Raw genomic sequence first — 14,742 nt, 5'->3', positions numbered from 1 at the left:
TTTGAGGTTAATAACTCATCAGGGGTGATTGATAAGTTCGTGGCCTACAGCAGAAGGAGATGAGTTATTAACTTCAAACATTCTGCGTAATCACTCAAAGAGTTGAACTGCATGTGCATGTAACGAGAGCCGAATAAGTCATCTCCTTCTACCTTAGGCCATGAACTTATCAATCACCCCTGCTGTGGGCACCTTCTGGAGGTCCAAGATCTGTGTGCTCCACGACCGCTGGACTAAGTGTGTAAATGTAGGAGGGGACTATGTTGAAAAATAAATGTGCCAGGTTTTCTAAAATTGACTCCTTCTACCATAGGCCACGAACTTATCAATCACCCCTCGTAGAGGAAATATCTGAGAATGTGGAAGACTCACTGTGCAACATACCTGGGACAACAGAATTTGCTCTGCAGCTGGATGAGTCAACCTCGCCAGGCAACAAGTCTTTGCTTCATAAAAGATGAAAGCATGGTTCAAGAGTTGTTACTTGCAAGGGGACGAGAAACAGATATGAAAGGGAATTCAACATTTCAGGTTTTTGAGCAATTTTTCCAATGAGAAAGACATTCCACTCACCAACGTTCTTGCCTGTGCAACAGACAAGGCATCATCAATGACAGGACACCACCTTGGGTTATTACTTTCTTGAAAAAAGCTGTACCTAACACATCTACCATTCTCTGTGTAATTCACAGACAACATCTTGTCACAAAAATATAATGATCGGCTGCACAAACTATTAAACACCATTATCACAGCAGCAAATAAAATCAAGTCCCATACTCTCAATTCTCGACTATTTCAAGAGTTTGTATGAGAACGATGAACAGTTTGAAAGCTTGCAGTTGCACACAAAAAGGAAACTGCCCGAGATACTTCTACGTACTTTTTGAAACAAATATTAGGCATGATATTGCTTATTTGTCAGAATTATTCATAAGTTTAATGAAATCAATCTTCAATTGCAAGGAAATTATGTGAATCTTATCAAAGTCAAATCAGTCGACTCCACATTTCTGTCCAAGTTAACCCTACTTAAGTGCAACATTGGTCGTTGCAACCTTTTCCAATTTCCAAGCCTCTCTTCGTAAGAGAAATAAAGAATACCAGATGATGATCTTCAAGTACACAGTGCCCACCTGGGTGAACTGATAAAGACATGTCAGAGAGATTTCAGGATCCTCTCTTCAATCAAATCCCAGATTCGGTAATAAATCCGTTCCTGACCACTTGTAATGAGGAATTAAGAGGAAGGATGGATCGCACCGCAAAATGACTGAGCTGAAGCCAAGGTTCAAAAAATCAAATCAAGACTTTTGGTTGCAGAAGGAAATCTTTGAACACTATCTTGTATAGTGGAAAGAAGTCAGTTGTCCTGCATTGCCTTTACAACATAATGTGTAGGGGAATAGTGTTTCAGTGCAGTTGCCTAACTTCTTTCAAAGCACAAAGCAGCCTGCAAATTACTGAACATGGAGATCTGAGGTTCTTTCTGAGTGACATTCGGCCTGATGTGGAGACGATAATACCAAGTCCATCCATCTCATTGAAAGGTGAGAAAGCAATGAAGTGAATAGTAGGACAACTAATGTGCACTCCAAAATTGTTGATGAGAATTGTTTTCAACTGTAATTAAATAAATGAATCATTTTATTTGCAGCTTTGAATGACTTGAATAATTTTTGCAATTGTTTATCACTGCTTTGAATTAGTAGTTCCTATTTTCCTTCACTGTGCATCCTTAATCAAAATTCTTTACAGTTTTTAATGTAATGACCAGTAAGGGAGAGGGGGTGCTCGGGATGTGGTCTGGGCGACAAGGGGGCAGTAACCCATAAAGGTTTGGGAACCTCTGGTTTTGAGGAATATTGGCCAAACATGAGCAAATGGGACTTGCTTAGATGGGAATTTTGGTTGAAGAAAAAGATTAAAAGATTAGCTTTATTTGTCACATATACATTGAAACATACAATGAAATGTGTTGTTTGTATCAACTGAAATCGACAAGATTTGTGCCAGTCAGCCTGCAAATGCCGTCGTGCTTCCAGTGCATGCCCACACCTTACCAACCCTCACTGTACAGGCTAGGGAATGTGGGAGGAAATTCGGAGCACCTGAAGGAAGTCCACAGGGTCAGAGAGAACGTACAACGGCAGCTGGAACTGAACTCTGATCAGTGATCACTGTGCTGTACAACAATATACTAATCACTCCACTGCTGTGCCTATACATGGTACAGGTAGGTAACATGCTCAGCACAGATACGGTAACCAACAGGACTATTTCTGTGCTGTATGAAACCACGATCCTCTGAATACCTTTCATCTTACTTCAATAAAACTCTCCTCCTTTTTCCCTCCAGTCTAAGATATTACACAGTCATGCTTCACCTATCATTTTATAACAGTAAAGTATTTTGGATCCCTAGCTGTTTCATCAAACTAACTTGCTCAACCTGAATATGGAAACACTCATACAATTAACCAATATGACTTTGAATCCAAGGAGTTTATACAGGAGAGGCCTGTTTTACTTCAAAAGAGAGGTGGTGAATTCAGGATCAACAAACTAAGCTAATGACAGTAGCAGGCCTGTGGCTCCTCGACACTGCCATCTAGTGACCTGCTTCAGTATAACATAAAACCCAGTCTAAACCCACCTGAACACCGACAATCCAAACAGTTCCCACTCAAGGGTATACACATTCCTCGTTCCCAATCTGACCACAGTCCTAAAGCTACACGACAAAGGTGGAGAGGGAGCTGACAGGTGGATAAAAAAAAAACTGGAAATAGTGATATTCTACACATTACTCTACCCTGATCTACTCTCTCGTGACTGTGCAGCCCACACACCATCTATACGTTTACCGATGAAACCACTGCAGCTGGTAGAATCTCAGCTGGTTACGAGGAGATGTACAGGAGTGAGGTACGTAGATCGGTGGGTTGAGTGATGTCACAACAACAACTTGCACTCAACGTCAATAAGACCAAGGGTTTGATTGTGGACTTCGGGAAGGAGGAGTTGAAACACACACCAGTCCTCATCGAGGGATCAGCAGTAGAAAGGGTGAGGAGTTTCAAGTCCCTGGATATCGACATCTCTGAAGATCTATCGTGGGCCCAACATATCAATGCATTTAAGAATAACGCAGGCCAGTGGCTATATTTCATTAAGAGTTTGAAGAAATTTGGTATGCCAACAAAGACTCCAGCAAATTTCTACAGATGTAGTACCATGGAGAGCATTCTGACCGTTCACATCGCCGTCTGGTATGGAGGGGCCACAGCACAGGACTGGAAAATGTTGCAGAGGGCTGCAAACTCAGTCAGCTCCAACATGGACACCAGCCTCCCCAGCGTCCAGGACATCTTCAGAAAGCAATGCCTCAAAAAGGTGGTATCCATTATTGAGGCCCCCATCACCCAGAACATGCCCTCTTCTGTTTACTACCATCAGAGAGGAGGTACAGGAACCACACACACACTCAATGTTTTAGGATCAGCTCTTCCCCAGGGCACCACTGCTCAATACAAGAGGACATGGCTTTAAGGTAAGGGGTGGGGAGTTCAAGGGGGATATTAGAGGAAGGTTTTTTACTCAGAGAGTGGTTGGTGCATGGAATGCACTGCCTGAGTCAGTGGTGCAGGCAGATACACTAGTGAAATTTAAGAGACTACTTGACAAGTATATGGAGGAATTTAAGGTGGTGGGTGAAATGGGAGGCAGAGTTTGAGGGTCGGTACAACATTGTGGGCCAAAGGGCCTGTAATGTGCTGTGTTATTCTATGTCCTATGTTTCTCCCCTCTGCCATCAGATCTCTGAGCAGACAATGAACCACACCATGAACTATTTTTGTTCTCTTTCGGCACATTTATAAATACATATAATAGTGCATATATATTTATACACATATATAAAACACTGTTTTACACAAGAGATTCTGTAGATGGTGGAAATTCAGATTAACACACACACAAAATGCTGGAGAGACTCAGCAAGTCAGGCAGCATCTATGGAGAGGAATAAGCAGCTGGCGTTTCAGGCCAAGACCTGGTAAAGGTTCTGCTGAATGGTCTTGGTCTGAAATGTCGACTATTTATTCCTCTCTATAGATACTGCCTGACCTGCTGGGTTCCTCCAGCACTTTGTGAATGTTTCACACTGCATCTCAGTACTTGCGATAATAATAACACACCGATTTACCAGTTTGGCTGCACTAACTACTGCCACTGTGTCACCCTCTCCCACCCCCCAATACGCTTTGTCAATATGTTTAGATTTGTAATTAGCAGGTAGGAGGTGGTTCACTCTGCTGCTACTCCGCATATGATAACTGGGCTCTGGAACAGAGAAATACAAGGCGGTGCAGGTAGTAACACCCCTGCTGCTGTCCGATTACTGGCGAAGGATTCTACGCTCAGGAGGAACGTGGGACGACACAGAGAAATATGAACACAGTCTGGCTGGACCTGGATACAGGAGGCAGGAAAAATATACACAAACCCTGGTTCGACCCCACTTGGAGTACTGTGGTCAGTTCTGGTCGCCTCATTACAGGAAGGATGTAGAAACTTTAGATGGTGCAGAGGATATTTACCAGGATGCTGCCTGGATTAATGAGCATGTCTTATGAGGATAGATTGAGCAAGCTAGGGCTTTTCTCTTTGGAGCGGAGGAGGATGAGAGTTGACTTGATAGAGGTGAACAAGATGAAAAAAAGATATAGATTGAGTGGACAACCAGAGCTTTTCCCCAGGGCGAAAATAGCTAATGCAAGGGGACATAATTGAAAGGTGACTGGAGGGAAGTATTGGGGTGTCAGAGGTATGCTTTTCTTTATATAAACACAGAAAGTGGTGAATGTGTGGAACACCCTGCCAGGGCTGGTGGTAGAGGCAGATATATTAGGAGATTTTTTAGAAACTCTTAAGATAGGTACCTGGATGACAGAAAAATAGAAGGATATGTAGGAGGGAAGGGTTAGATTGATCTTACAGCAGGTTAAACAGTTGGCACAACATTATGACCCAAAGGGCCTGTACTGAGTTATAATGTTCTACATTTTACGTTAAACCGGACAGTGGAACAAAAGCAAGAAAGACAAATGACCAAATAAGGTCACCCAAACCGCAGACTGGAATGAGCTGAGGTACAGATGACCAGACCCCATTGTTGGTCACTGCAGAAAGGTGGACACTTGAAAAGCAGGTGAACAAAGGCATGTCCGATCGGGAGCAGGAAGGGAATTCATCACAGGAATGAAGAAGCCCTTAGATCTGAGGCATTGAAACCACAAGCCAATGCAGGTCGTTGTAGCCCCTGGCCCACAAGCATGGTCATACGATCATAAGCCATCCAGCCCACTGAGTCTATGTGCTATTCGATCGAAGCCGATTTATTTTCCCCGATTCTCCCACTTTCTCCCATAATCTTTAAATTAAGATCCACTTTATCAACCTCTGTTTTAAATATATCCAATAGACTTGGCCTCTACACCCAGCTGTGGCAATGAGTTCCACAGGCTCACCACCCTCTGGATAAGGATGATGCCAAATTAAACTAATCCCTTCTGCCTGCACACGATCCGTATCCCTGTATTCCCTGAATATTGACGTGTCTGTCCAACACCTCCTTCCATCACTGCTCCCATCAGCCCATTCCAGACACCCACCACTCTCTGTGTAAATAAAAACTTGCCCTGCCCATCTCCACTAAACTTATTCTCTCTCACCTTACAGCAGTTCCTTTAGTATTTGACCGTTCTATCTTGGCTCCTGCCTGTCGACCCTATTTATGCCTCAGAACTGGATGAACTTCATTCAGGTATGTACATACGTACGTGGGGACAGGGCGCAGAATACGCCCTGCTGGCCCTTTGAGCCATACCAACAAGCAACTCCCAATTTACGCCTGATTTAACCCTCGCCTGATTGCCAGACAATTTGCAATGACCAATTAACCTACTAACCGGCAGGTCTTTGGACTGTGGGAGGAAACCGGATCACTTGAAGAAAACCCATGCATTCCACGGGGAGGAAGTACTGACTCCTTGATGCTGTCGGGATTGAACTCCAAACTCCAACACCCTCCCTCTGCCTCTGCTGCTGCAGAGAAATCAACAAGTGTGTACAACCTCTCTTTATAGCTCACACCCTCTAATACAGGCAGCGTCCTGTCAGACCCTTCTGCACTCTCTCCATAGCCTCTGCATCCCTTCTGTAATGGGGGGGAGGGGAGACAGAAAGGTGGGGGGGGACCAGAATTGATTATAATTCTCAAAACAGAGCCTCACCAAAGTTTTATTTCGCTCCAGCAGGACTTCCTGACTCTCATACTCAGTGCTCCCACCGATGAAGACAAGATTGTTGAATCCACACAAAATGTTGGTGCCACTCAGCAGGTGAGGCAACATTGATGGAGAGGATTGAGAGCCGATGTTTCTGGTTGAAAACCTTCATCAGGACCTCTTTCATCCTGAAGCGCTGGCTCTTTATTCCTCTCCACAGATGCTGCCTGACCTGCTGAGTGTGTGTGTTACTCTGGATTTTCAGGTTCTGTAAAATCTTTTGTGTTTACTATGGCTTCTTTACCAATCTATCTCACTCAGCGGTCTCCACTCTCACTTGTCTGCTCAAAGCCAATCGATCTCAGCAATGGCGCCTCTCTTCCTAACCCTTCACAGCAAACAGGTTTGCAAGCTTGGGTTCCTTACTTAGAAAGGATATGCTGAAACTGGAGAGGGCGTTCAAAGGAGGTTCATGGAAATGATTCCAGGATTGAATGTCTTGTCATATGACGATATGAGCCATGATCATAATAAATGGCAGTGCAGGCTCGAAGGGCCGAATGGCCTGCTCCTGCACCTATTTTCTATGTTTCTATGTTTGATAGCTCTGGGGCCTGTATTCACTAGAATTCAGAAGAATAAGGGGTGACCTCATTGAAACCTATCGAATGGTGAAAGGCCTTGATAGAGTGGATGTGGAGAGGATTTTCCTGTGGTGGGAGAGTCTCTGACCAGAGGACACAGCTCAGAATAAAGGGGCATCCTTTTAGAATAGAGATGAAGAAGAGTTTCTTTAGCCAGATAGTGATGAATCTGGGGAATTCTTTGCCATAGCCAGCTGTGGAAGCCAAGTCATTTTGCATATTTAAGGCAAGGGTTGATAGAATTTTGATTGGTCAGGGTATGAAGGGATAGAGGGAGAAGGCAGGAGATTGGGGCTGAGAGGGAAAATGGATCAGCCATGATAAGATGGTGAAGCAAACTCAATGGACCAAATGGCCTAATTCTGCTCCTATATCTTTATGGTCTAAACTCCGTTCCCACCCGAAAGGTACAGCTTTGCTGCTCCTCCATTTCCTCAATCACATCTGTCCCTTGGTGACCATCTACTTCCATGTGCAGGCTGGAAACATCTTTCACCATCTTCCTAACAGTGAGCTTAGTCAAACAGTCAAAGTTTATGGGGAGAAGGCAGGAGAATGGGGTTGAGAGGGATAATATGTCAGCCATGATGGAACGGTGGAGCAGACTCGACTGGCCAAATGGCCCAATTTTGCTCCCATGTCTTACAGACATAAGGTACGTGGAAACATACAGTGAAATGGCTTGCTTGTGTCAATGACCAACACAGTCCCACAGTCCAAGGATGTGGTGGAGGGCAAACCCCAAGTGTCGCCATGCTTCTAGTGCCAACACAGCATCCCCACAGCTTACTAACCGTTACTAATCCGTACGCCTTCGGAATGTGGGGGAAAACCAAAGTGCTTAGAGGAAACTCACGCTATCACGGGGAGAACGTATAAACTGCTTAAGGACAGTGGTGGGAATTGACCCCGATTAGTGATTGCTGGCACGGAAAAGCATTGCGCTAAATGCTACGCTGTCATGTCATCATTACTGAAGTGGATCCTAGTAATAGTGACCGTGGATCTGTCAGAGAGCACACAGAATTGACAGAAGATGGCAGCTGGTTCACTAATGCCCTGTAGGAGGGATGCTTTTGCTGGCCACGAAGAAATTAAAATATGGAAAAAAACATCGAACTCTAATGAGTCAAGGACAGTGGAAATAGTCAAACCAATTCTCTTTGCTCTTGCCATGTGCTTGAAGGAATGGAGGCTGCCATTTTGTGAAGTTGCTCTGTAACCTCCACTCTGTGAACTGTTTGATGAATTGATTCTTGCTCTGGAATAACTTAATCAGCGCAATTGAATGTTGACATAAGGAGTTTCTGCTGCTGATCTGCTAAACTTGAGACTGTTCTGTTTATTGTGTACAATGGCAGGTTTGCAGAAGTAATTTTGTTATCTTGACCCAGTGACCGGGTGACTCGGTCTGACTGGTATGAACCTGGGGCGAATAGCACAAAAGCAGTCACCCAAGGCACAAAGTTGTGTAGCCCTTGGCTACATCCAATGGGAAACAGACACAGGAAGATGATCATGAGCCAAAAAGATTGAAACACAACATTTGAACTGATATGGAAAGAGTATACAAATTAGGGGTTTCAAATGTAAAGGGGCAAGAGCTCTGGAGACTAACTATCACAAGGAAGATCCCCATGCCAGGGATTGGGAGAGAAAGGATCAATCATTTGGCCAATGAGACATCCCCTGTCTGTGTTATAAATTGGAGAAGTGTTCTGAGTGAGTATTGTTACAGAGGGAACAGCAGAATTCATGTTTTAAGCCGTTGGCCCGGGGTCAATGTGATTATGTTGTTGTTAGTGCAGAGACAATGAAGTGCGAGCTTTGATTAATTAAGAATTGTGTAGTGAGTTGCCTAACCTAGATCAGACTATACTTGTCAACACTTTCCTTACCTAGTCTGGCAAGTGCAGTTGCAAGGTAAAATATATGGATAACTCCAGCCTCAGCTTATGCCCTGTGAAGCAGTTTAGCCAATCAAAGCCTACGGGACCGAGCAAGGCCAATAAAATGGTGGGGATAGTCCAGGATCAGACAGCACAGCCACAGAATAGAGGAACGTCCCTTTAGAACAGAGAGGAGGAGGAATTTCTTTCACCAGAAGGAGGTTTCATTGCCAGAAAAGTCACTGGGTATATTTAAGATGGAGGTTGATAAGTTATTGATTAGTAGAGGTTATAGGGAGAAGGCTGGATAACGGGGTTGAGAGGGATAACAAATCATCCATGATGAAATAGCAGAGCAAACTCAACAGGCCAAATGGCCTAATTCTGCTCCATGTCTTATGGTCAAAAATGCTCGGAATTTTACACTGTTTATTTATTTATGTAATTCAGAGTAATTTGCACAATAACACTGCTGCAAAACAACAGATTTCATGCCATCAAGTCAGAGGTAATGAACCTGATACAGATTTGACCCAAAGAGAACCCCTGCTCCGCGCTCCCAGATGCTGAAGTGCCTTGTTGCGTGCTACATTGGGTCACACTGTTACTGTTGTACCTACTTGATGAGTTCTTTCTCTCTGATCTCCAGCTGCAACATGATGGCACTGAGCTCCATGTAGAGATTGTTGGCTCGCTCCAGCTTCCTTTCGTAATGCTCTCTGATGTCGAGGGCATGCCTGGAACAAAAGGCAGCAGAGATGTCACTAGGCAGTTCACTCTACTATTTCAGAAAGTGCGTTTTATCAGTGATGAGACTGCGGACTTAAAGTGCTCAAAGACAAGGCAGCCCCTCCCTCTAGTAGCAACCATGGGGCAAGTTTCGAGCTTCAGCTCAGGGATTGGAGGGGAGGGCTGGACTGTGCCCATACGGTCCCCACACCTCACAGTGTGCTTCTCCCTGAGTGGAGGGTCAGACCATACGGTCCTCACACCTCACAGCGTGCTTCTCCCTGAGTGGAGGGTCAGACCATACGGTCCTCACAGCGTGCTTCTCCCTGAGTGGAGGATCAGACCATACGGTCCTCACACCTCACAGCGTGCTTCTCCGAATGGAGGGTTAGACCATACGGTCCTCACAGCGTGCTTCTCCCTGAGTGGAGGGTCAGATCATACGGTCCTCACACCTCACAGCGTGCTTCTCCCTGAATGGAGGGTCAGACCATACGGTCCTCACAGTGTGCTTCTCCCTGAGTGGAGGGTCAGACCATACGGTCCTCACAGCGTGCTTCTCCCTGCGTGGAGGGTCAGACCATACGGTCCTCACAGCGTGCTTCTCCCTGAGTGGAGGGTCAGACCATATGGTCCTCACAGCGTGCTTCTCCCTGAGTGGAGGGTCAGACCATACGGTCCTCACACCTCACAGCGTGCTTCTCCCTGAGTGGAGGGTCAGACCATACGGTCCTCACACCTCACAGCGTGCTTCTCTCTGAGTGGAGGGTCAGACCATACGGTCCTCACAGCGTGCTTCTCCCTGAGTGGAGGGTCAGACCAGACGGTCCTCACAGCGTGCTTCTCCCTGAGTGGAGGGTCAGACCATACGGTCCTCACAGCGTGCTTCTCCCTGAATGGAGGGTCAGACCATACGGTCCTCACAGCGTGCTTCTCCCTGAGTGGAGGGTCAGACCATACGGTCCTCACAGTGTGCTTCTCCCTGAGTGGAGGGTCAGACCATACGGTCCTCACCGCGTGCTTCTCCCTGAGTGGAGGGTCAGACCATACGGTCCTCACAGCGTGCTTCTCCCTGAGTGGAGGGTCAGACCATACGGTCCTCACAGCATGCTTCTCCGAGTGGAGGGTCAGACCATACGGTCCTCACACCTCACAGCGTGCTTCTCCCTGAATGGAGGGTCAGACCATACGGTCCTCACAGCGTGCTTCTCCCTGAGTGGAGGGTCAGACCATACGGTCCTCACAGCGTGCTTCTCCCTGAGTGGAGGGTCAGACCATACGGTCCTCACAGCGTGCTTCTCCCTGAGTGGAGGGTCAGACCATACGGTCCTCACAGCGTGCTTCTCCCTGAATGGAGGGTCAGACCTTTAACTACCGGATGGGCTGAGCCAGGATTGTAAAGGAGATTTCCAGCTACTTAGTTTCTTCAGGCCTGAGGTGGAGGTAAGTTTTGTCAGCTCGCTATGTCTAACACTGTCAAAAGTGAAAACAATTAAGCAAGAGTAAAACAATACGACAATAAACTGTGCAATGCCTCCTCACTCATAGTCAATGGTTTCCGAACTGTTCGATTGCTCTTCCTACACCTCAACAGGACTGTTGCCACACATGTGCCCCCTGGGGTGGTATACTACAACAACAATTGAGGAGTTTCCCCCACTCCCCAACTCAGCCCCTCAATTACTGTGGGAATAGACCACAATAAACTCTTATACTAAGCGAGAGTCAGACAAACCATGAACGTTCTCAGCCCAGAGTGATATGAATGGTTACTTCTTGTTACAGAGATGAGCCCAGCACCGAGCATACCTCAGCTCCTCTCTCCGCCGTCTGATCAATTCTTCATCTAACCGGTGGATGCACGTTCCTTCACTCTTTATCTTTTCAAAGTGCTTCTTCACCTCTTCCCTCCATTCAGCCTGCAAGCAGAGATCATTTGCTTTACTGGGGGGGCGGGGGGGGGTTCCCACTGGGACAAGGCTCACCACCGCACGCAGCTTGTGCCCACACACAAAGGTGACTGTCGCTCGACACCAAAACTTGTCTTGACTGTGGAGGTTTCATGAACAAACCCAACCTTCAGCGGCAGTGTGGTCTCACTCATGGCAAGAGTCACTGGGTTGGGACTGAGCAGGAACGCTGGCTCTTTCTCTCTCTCTCTCTCTCTCTCCAGTTCAGGAGCCTCAATTACAAGAGGTCCCCATCATTCAGCTTGACAGCCCACAGACAGCACCTGTGTGAGGCACCTTCAGTTTACTGGGGGCCTGTTCTTAAATTTCTTCATAAACCCCCTCGCTCCCCTCCAATAATTATGGGAGTTGCACCAGCCAATATCGAAGCTCTAGGGATTCTACTGATGTTGAGATTTACACATGGCAAAGGCAAGTGCATGGTTCCGGTCCCACTTCCCCAAATTCTCATTAATACCCACCCCAGGGGGTTTTCAATGCTGGTTTCTGATACCTACATATGTCCAGTTGTCTTCACGCGAATTATAGGTGAGGCAAAGAAATATAACGGCCAAAAACAAGCAGTTTGACTGACTGCATCTGGGCCTACTGCTTTGTTGCCAAGGGCAACTGACCTTGTTCAACGGAGCATAGACTGGGGACATCCCAAGACAACGCTGTGAATCGGATCTCTCCTGCAGCGTCTCAGCCCAACTTGGTGAGTTACCTGGGATTTGAAGTAGGTCTCCTGAGGGGTTCCAAGCACGTCAGCCGATGCGATGTCCAGGTGGAGGAGGATCTGCCGGAAAGATGGCCGGTTGCGAGGTTTACTGTGCCTGAAGAAGAGAGTAGTTGCAGGTCAGAAGGTCATCTGCACCCACCACTGGCCTCACGCTATACGCATTAGCTCCATTGGGCTAGCACCACATCATGGGCCGAAGGGCCTGTTCCCATGCGGTACGGTTCTACGTCAGCTATCTCAGCCTTTCTGTGGCCACAGTATTCCAATCATCCCCAGGGCACCAAGCAAACCTTCGGAAAGTCAAGGGATTCACCAAAGTCAGGAGGCCAACTAAAACCCAACTGACCTGTGGATGTGCCAACAGGAGAGGTAGGGACATCAGAGGAGAGCTGTAGAGACACACACATGGGGTGGGGGTGGGGAAGGGAAGAGGGAAGAGAGAGCAGAGGGAGGGAGAGAGCGAGGGGGGAGGGAGGCAGAGAGTTGGGGGGGGTTAGGGTGAGATATATTTGTAAGAAGCTAGAACATCTTTGACAGTCTCCAAGCACATATGATGGTGGATCAGCCCAATTCATGCCTCTGGTTGCTATGGCTGCAATTTGCAGACCTCCTGTAGTCTCCACTCTATGCCACCAGAGGGCAGTAGAATACAGTATTCCCCGGTCACATGGGGGAGAGGAGAGTCACCTGCTGCATTCTCCTCTCTCTGTGTCCCTACCGTGGAGTTGGCCAATTATTTGTCACTTGGGCATCAAAAACATCAAACATCGGGTGAAATGTGTCGTTTGTGACAACAACCAACACAGTCCGAGATTCTGCAAGTGTGGCCTCGCTTCCGGCGCCAACTCACAACTCACTCACCCTCTTTGGAACACGGGAGAAAACCAGAGGAAACCCACGTGGTAACAGGGTGAACATACAAACTCTGCAGACAGTGGTGGGAATTGAATCCTGATTTGTGATCGCTGATGCTGTAACATGCTACACCCCCCCCCCCCCGTGGTACCGTGCCACCCTGCATGGTAGGTAACCTCACGCAGCTGCAGAACCTCCATCGCTCCTCCTCACCAGGTTTGCTTCATGAGGATCTTGAAGCCGTCGGGACAGGTGGAAGGGACGGGCAGGTGCAGGCTGTTGCTGCCCACACCCCAGATGATGGCTGAGGAATCCACATCCTTGTAGGGCACCTCCCCGGTCAGCAGCTCCCATAGCACCACACCGAACGACCTGTGCCAAAGAGGGGGCAAACACAAGACGCAGGTCAAATTCAAAGCCTCATCTTAACAAACTGAAGGCCAGGAGCAAGCCTATGCAGACCACAGCCAGCAGGGGGAGCTCAGTAACAACCAGGCAATTCATTGGCCAGAGGTGACTTTTAATCCAGCTCCAATTATTCCCCTTTTGTTTTATCCAACTCTTCACCTATATACCTATCCATCTCCCTATTTATTTATTTATTTATTTATTTATTACTGTAACTTATATATTTTTACTTATCCTGCACTGCCGGCACCAAACAGCAAATCTCACGACACCTGTCAGTGATAATTAAGCCGATTCTGATTTCACCACACTTAGGAGGCAACGTAGGACCAGATCAGCCTCCCATGAAATGGGCAACTTATCCTTCCTCATCAGCACCTAACCACATCGCACATGGCAGCAATTCTCACTGTATTCAGATGTTTGCGGAGCAAGAGGAAGCTTTGTTATTTTTTCTTATGTCTGTGGTCTCTCGTTCTCGACCCAGAACCAGGCGAGGTACGCAGAACTAAGAGGGGCGTGCTGAGGCAAACTGTTCCCTTTAACGTCCGCGTCCATGACAAGATGGCACAAGGAGGATTTGTCTTCACCCATATGGTGGCTGTAAACTGGAATGAACAGCTTGAGGAGGTGCAGGAGGGAAAGACTCTCACATCATTCACAACACTTTTAGAGAAGTACTTGAAATGCCAAGGCATTAAAAACTAAGGGCCAAATATTGGAAATTGGTTAATATAAACAGGTAACTCAGGACCAGCATAGAAACAAAGGGCTGAAGGGCCTGTTTCATACTGTCTGACTCCATGACAGGAAATTGTCTGCTTTTGCTCACATTGCCTTTTGACAATTCAAAAATTGTCAGGCTCAAGGGCAGCTTCTGTTGTTAGAATATTGAACGTTAAAGGTGGACCTCACAACCTACCTCGCCATGGCCCCTGCACCCTGTTTTCTCTGTAAGGGGAACACTATTCTTCATTTTCCTGTTGCTTTTCTCTTGTATTCCCTCAATGTACTTATCTTTGAAAGGATCTGAAAGTGGCCTGTGAAGTTTATCGCTGTATCTTGGAATATACTCCGACAATCCCAGTTCCAAATTTGATCACACTGCCCCTCAGAATAAACTCTACTGAAGCAAACATCTTATTTTCAATTCTTTCTGGAGATTAAGAGCTAAACATCTGTTAGTGGCTGTGAAGGCCAAGTCATTGGGTATACTTAAAGTGGAAGCTAATAGGT

The 14,742-nt window shown here is 46.6% G+C and overlaps 1 protein-coding gene across 5 annotated transcripts in view; it reads right to left on the bottom strand.

Annotated features, from left to right (window-relative positions):
- The window catches only part of map3k13 (mitogen-activated protein kinase kinase kinase 13), a 200,642-nt gene that overhangs the window by 38,524 nt on the left and 147,376 nt on the right, over window positions 1-14,742 (bottom strand). For all 5 annotated transcript variants that reach the window (XM_072261192.1, XM_072261194.1, XM_072261191.1 and 2 more), the window contains 4 exons: window positions 13,312-13,470; window positions 12,229-12,337; window positions 11,362-11,471; window positions 9,444-9,560 (listed from right to left, as the gene is read on the bottom strand). In XM_072261192.1, coding sequence (XP_072117293.1) covers window positions 9,444-9,560; window positions 11,362-11,471; window positions 12,229-12,337; window positions 13,312-13,470 — 495 coding nt within the window. The remainder of the gene's footprint in view (window positions 1-9,443; window positions 9,561-11,361; window positions 11,472-12,228; window positions 12,338-13,311; window positions 13,471-14,742) is intronic.

The sequence above is a fragment of the Mobula birostris genome, chromosome 6 (assembly GCF_030028105.1).
Source record: "Mobula birostris isolate sMobBir1 chromosome 6, sMobBir1.hap1, whole genome shotgun sequence".
Classification (NCBI taxonomy): Eukaryota; Metazoa; Chordata; class Chondrichthyes; order Myliobatiformes; family Myliobatidae; genus Mobula; species Mobula birostris.
This window is presented reverse-complemented; position numbering and strand designations above follow the sequence as displayed.